Here is a 4,384-nt window from a genome sequence, read left to right as displayed (position 1 = left end):
TAATCAAAAATTAGGTTTTGATATATTTACGGTAGGAAATTTACAAAATATCTTCATGGAACATGATCTTTACTTAATATCCTAATGATTTTTGACTTTAAAAAAAATCTGTAATTTTGACCCATACAATGTATTTTTGGCTATTGCTACAAATATACCCCAGCGACTTATGACTGCTTTTGTGCTCCAGGGTCACATATGGCATGTAAAGCTGCTATTAAACATTCACAGTAAATGAAGAGAAAACGTACCACTCCCAGGAAGAACACCATGCATGAGAGAGAGAAGCCGCTGGTGTACCCCAGATACCCTGATGTGAGAGACGACAACGAGAGTTACACACACGCTTCACAAACTCCACCGCTCTTACACTTACTGCAAAGTCTTACCCAGGTTCTTCAGCAGAGACAGCGGCAGAATGATGCCGATGGACACCAACACCACCGCGTAATTCCCGTTCAGATACCATTCCCTGAGTACACAGAGAACGAGCACATGACACCATACAATATGATATTTGCTGATATCTCAAAACATGCTGCAATACGACTGCGATTTGATTCGATTCCGGCCTGTGATTATATTGATATCATGCTTTTTATTTCTATAGCGCTTTATACAACATAGATTGTTTCAGAGCTGCTTCAGTAAAAAAGCACTGTTATAAAATGTCAAAGATTATAAAATGATTCAGTTTCAGCTTTAAAGAAGCTCTACAAAAGACAAAAGTGTCATAATTCAGTATTTTGTCTTATTTTCCGATACAAATATCTAAGCATCCTTAAATCAAGATGCATTTACATGAGAAGCAAAACGAGATCAGATATTAAGTCCTGTTTTCTTAGAAATACATCCGAATTGAGTGAGTTTATGATTAAAACAAGACAAAATATCTGCCAATGGGGTCAGAAACATATTTAAGCATAAATTAGTTTAGTAAATTCTGATACATTTTTCAGAACACAAGTCGTAATATGTTTAAATTGAATATATTTATTAAAATATATTCTAAAGTGGAACAATAATACATATACAAATTAAATTATTATAATCCATTTAAAATAAATATAAAATGTAAATATTAATTTCATTAACATAAATTGTATTCTTAAATTATCTGATCGTTAAAAAATAACACGTCATTTTAATACACTTTTCAGAAATCAAGGCTTCAAGATGATTGATTGATTGATTTAAGGATGTTTAGATATTAGCAAACAAGACAGAAATACTGATTGTAGTTTTTAACAACTCACAAATGCTTCAACATTTAATTGGAAAGTGCAAATCATGTATTTTAGTTTTTGTTAAATAAAAAAAAAATGTACCGGTATATCTTAAATACATGTATCGATTTTTTACACGTTTGATTGATGCTTCGATCCATATTTCTCTCCAATTAATAACAGACACTCACACTGCTACAAATTTCCATCATAAATCAGTTATTATGCTTTTATCTACAGACGTAGACATGTGGGGGCGTGTTAGAACGAGCCGTTTTAGGGGGGCGTGGCAGAGTCTTAACTTTGATAAAGAATATCTCTTTGGTTTTGAGACTTTAGTCTTTGCAACTTCAGGGATCTTATCTATGCACAATCAGCTTGTAACACTCCAAAGAGAAAGGAAAAGTTGAAATCACATCATATGACCCCTTTAAACATCACTGAGTCTTACCCAGAGTTCTCCTCCAGCCGCAGAAAAGCTCGAATCACCTCCGGCAGCTCGTATTTGACTATGAACAGGTAGCTGGACATGGCTGAAGACGAGCCAAACACATTAATATCACATCACTCGTGCTAAAGCTAAAGACTCAAGCTACTTTTAAATATAGCATCATTACCTCCTATATTCTGCAGAGTTATTGATCCGAAAGCTGCCATTTTTCCCGGCCATCCGAACGCTCTTTCCCCGAGCTTCTCGTAGATCAGCGAGCCTGTAGCCAGAGGACATTATAGCATCAAATGCACGTTTCATATATTAATGTGTGTTTACGATCTCTGGACAAGCTCACCTCCTTCTTTGGCCGTCACTAGTAACAGATGAACAGAGTACAGCGACAGGATAGCGACTCCAAGCAGGAGAATGCTGGAAAAACAGAAGGAAACATTAGAAACTCTTCCTATCATGTGTGCAAATACATAGAGCTACCCAGCTAATAGGGAACGTTCTCACAACGGTTTTTAAATGTTACAACTAAACATTCTTAACGTTTATGGAACATTCTTGTAACTTTATTAATATCTGATATGTTCTCATAACGTTGAGAGGAAACGTTTTGAGATCAACATTCTCGGAATGTTCTTATGATGTTTTTTGTATTAGATGAACGTTCTAAGAAACATTTTTTGTAACGTTTAAATAACCTTCTAATCAAAACTGAACATTAACATTTTAAAATATTAAAAATAAACATTAAAATAACGCTTTATTTTTGGGTAAAAATAAAGTTAGTAGAACGTTGTAGAAAACATTCTTATAACCTTTGAATAACTTTACAATCACATGAAAACTGGACATTATAATGTTTGTAGAATATCGAAAATAAATGCTTAAACAATATTATATTTTGGGTAAAAATAAAGTTAGTAGAATGTTCTAAGAAATGTTTTTGTAACCTTTAAATAACGTTCTAATCCCATTTTTGCACAATATTAAAAATAAACATTAAAATAACTCTATATTTTGGATAAAAATAAAGAAAGAATTAATAGAATGTTGTAAGAAATGTTCGTTTTGTAACCTTTAATCACGAAAAGAAAACTGGACATTTTAACGTTCTTAGAAAATGTTAAATATTTGTTATTTATCATGCAATCTCATATTTATTTATTTTTTTTAACAGTTTTGTACGGTCATAATTTTGTTTTCATAAAATACCATTTTGATGTGTTTGTATTTGCAGTGGTTACTATTTCTGTTTTGGTGATTTGCATTAAAACCAGTTAGGTTCAGTTTGAACCGCAAAGATCAATTATTCATTTTGATAGTAGTTCAAGTCAGACGGTTTCCATTTCAGAAATCTGCTCACCTTATTTTGAGAGGATCGTTAGCATTAGCGCTGTGTGTGGTCAACGCACAGACACATATATGTGCAGTCTGCATTTAGAAAGCGCTTCAAAAATAAACCGCAGTTAATGTCACAGCATGTTACTTAACAGGCGATATAAGACGATCCCAGACGTGCTGAAGAACATCTGACTTACCGACGAGACTCGAAATATTGCACAACAACAGTGGATGTTAAAGTCAAAGATATGCATTGATAACATTTACAGCTTTTCTAAAGCAAGATTTTTAATTATCAGCAAATCTAGTCCACAATTCAGCTTATTTTAGCCAAGAAGCGCCAGCTTGGACAGGAAGAGACCGTCTGAATGACATATAAAGCGACCCATAAAGCACTGTCACATCTAATTCACGCTCAGCTGCAGTGAGACACAAACTGAGCGACAGAAAGATGGATCTCTAGAATTGGTTAATGATGGTTCGGTCACTCGACACCGGCCTCCCGCGGCTCACCGAACAGAAATAACCGATTGACACGAGCGCCGGAGAATGAACGAGCGATGCGAGGTTGAGCTCTGAGCGCTCAGTTGACCATTAGCACTAAAGGTGTGCATCCACTGCTTCCTCCTGCTGGCCTATCACAGCTGACTGCTGTCCATCACACACACACACACACACTCTCTCACAAACACACACACTCACTCACACACACACACACACACACACACACACTCACTCACACACACACACTCTCACAAACACACACACACACACACACACACACTCACACTCACACACACACTTTAACCTCTCACTGAACATCAGATGCTGAGCTTAATATAGCCATATAGTTTATTAGCGATATGCGCGGTGTAGCGTGTCACAGAAATCCTGCCGTCCCGACAGAACGATCGCCAGCACATTCTTTGATAAGAACCTCTCCGGGGGTTTCTGGAGGTACCACTTTGGCTACAAACAGGGCTGTATCAAACATTAAAACTTTTGAAACAATACATAGATAGAATTTAATTTTTTTTATTTAGTGGCACCTTTATAATTTTTTTATATACGTCTATATAGTTTTTATTCATTTTTATTTCAGTTTTGGGTAATTTGAAAATGCTAAATTTATTTATTTATTTTGCTACTCCCTGACAGTAAAAATAACTATATCATTAAATATTCATTCATTCATGTTTCAAATTTTTAATGCCTTCTGTGGCCTAATTGTAAAAATAAATACTATATATATATATATATATATACAGGTGCATCTCAATTAATTAGAATGTTGTGGAAAAGTTCATTTTATTTCAGTAATTCAACTCAAATTGTGAAACTCGTGTATTAAATAAATTCAATGCACACAGACTGA

General features: G+C 34.8%; 1 protein-coding gene across 2 annotated transcripts in view; it reads right to left on the bottom strand.

Moving 5' to 3' along the window:
• LOC107707998 (sodium-coupled neutral amino acid transporter 4-like) overlaps positions 1 to 4,384 on the bottom strand; it is a 24,372-nt gene that overhangs the window by 4,230 nt on the left and 15,758 nt on the right. For both annotated transcript variants that reach the window (XM_016512136.1, XM_016512137.1), the window contains exons 5-9: positions 2,015 to 2,088; positions 1,844 to 1,936; positions 1,678 to 1,759; positions 390 to 472; positions 252 to 310 (exon numbers count right to left, since the gene is read on the bottom strand). In XM_016512136.1, coding sequence (XP_016367622.1) covers positions 252 to 310; positions 390 to 472; positions 1,678 to 1,759; positions 1,844 to 1,936; positions 2,015 to 2,088 — 391 coding nt within the window. The remainder of the gene's footprint in view (positions 1 to 251; positions 311 to 389; positions 473 to 1,677; positions 1,760 to 1,843; positions 1,937 to 2,014; positions 2,089 to 4,384) is intronic.

Source organism: Sinocyclocheilus rhinocerous, unplaced genomic scaffold, assembly GCF_001515625.1.
Source record: "Sinocyclocheilus rhinocerous isolate Xijiao unplaced genomic scaffold, SAMN03320098_v1.1 scaffold475, whole genome shotgun sequence".
Lineage (NCBI taxonomy): Eukaryota > Metazoa > Chordata > Actinopteri > Cypriniformes > Cyprinidae > Sinocyclocheilus > Sinocyclocheilus rhinocerous.
Note: the sequence above shows the minus strand (reverse complement) of the source record. Positions and strands in the feature narration are given on the sequence as shown.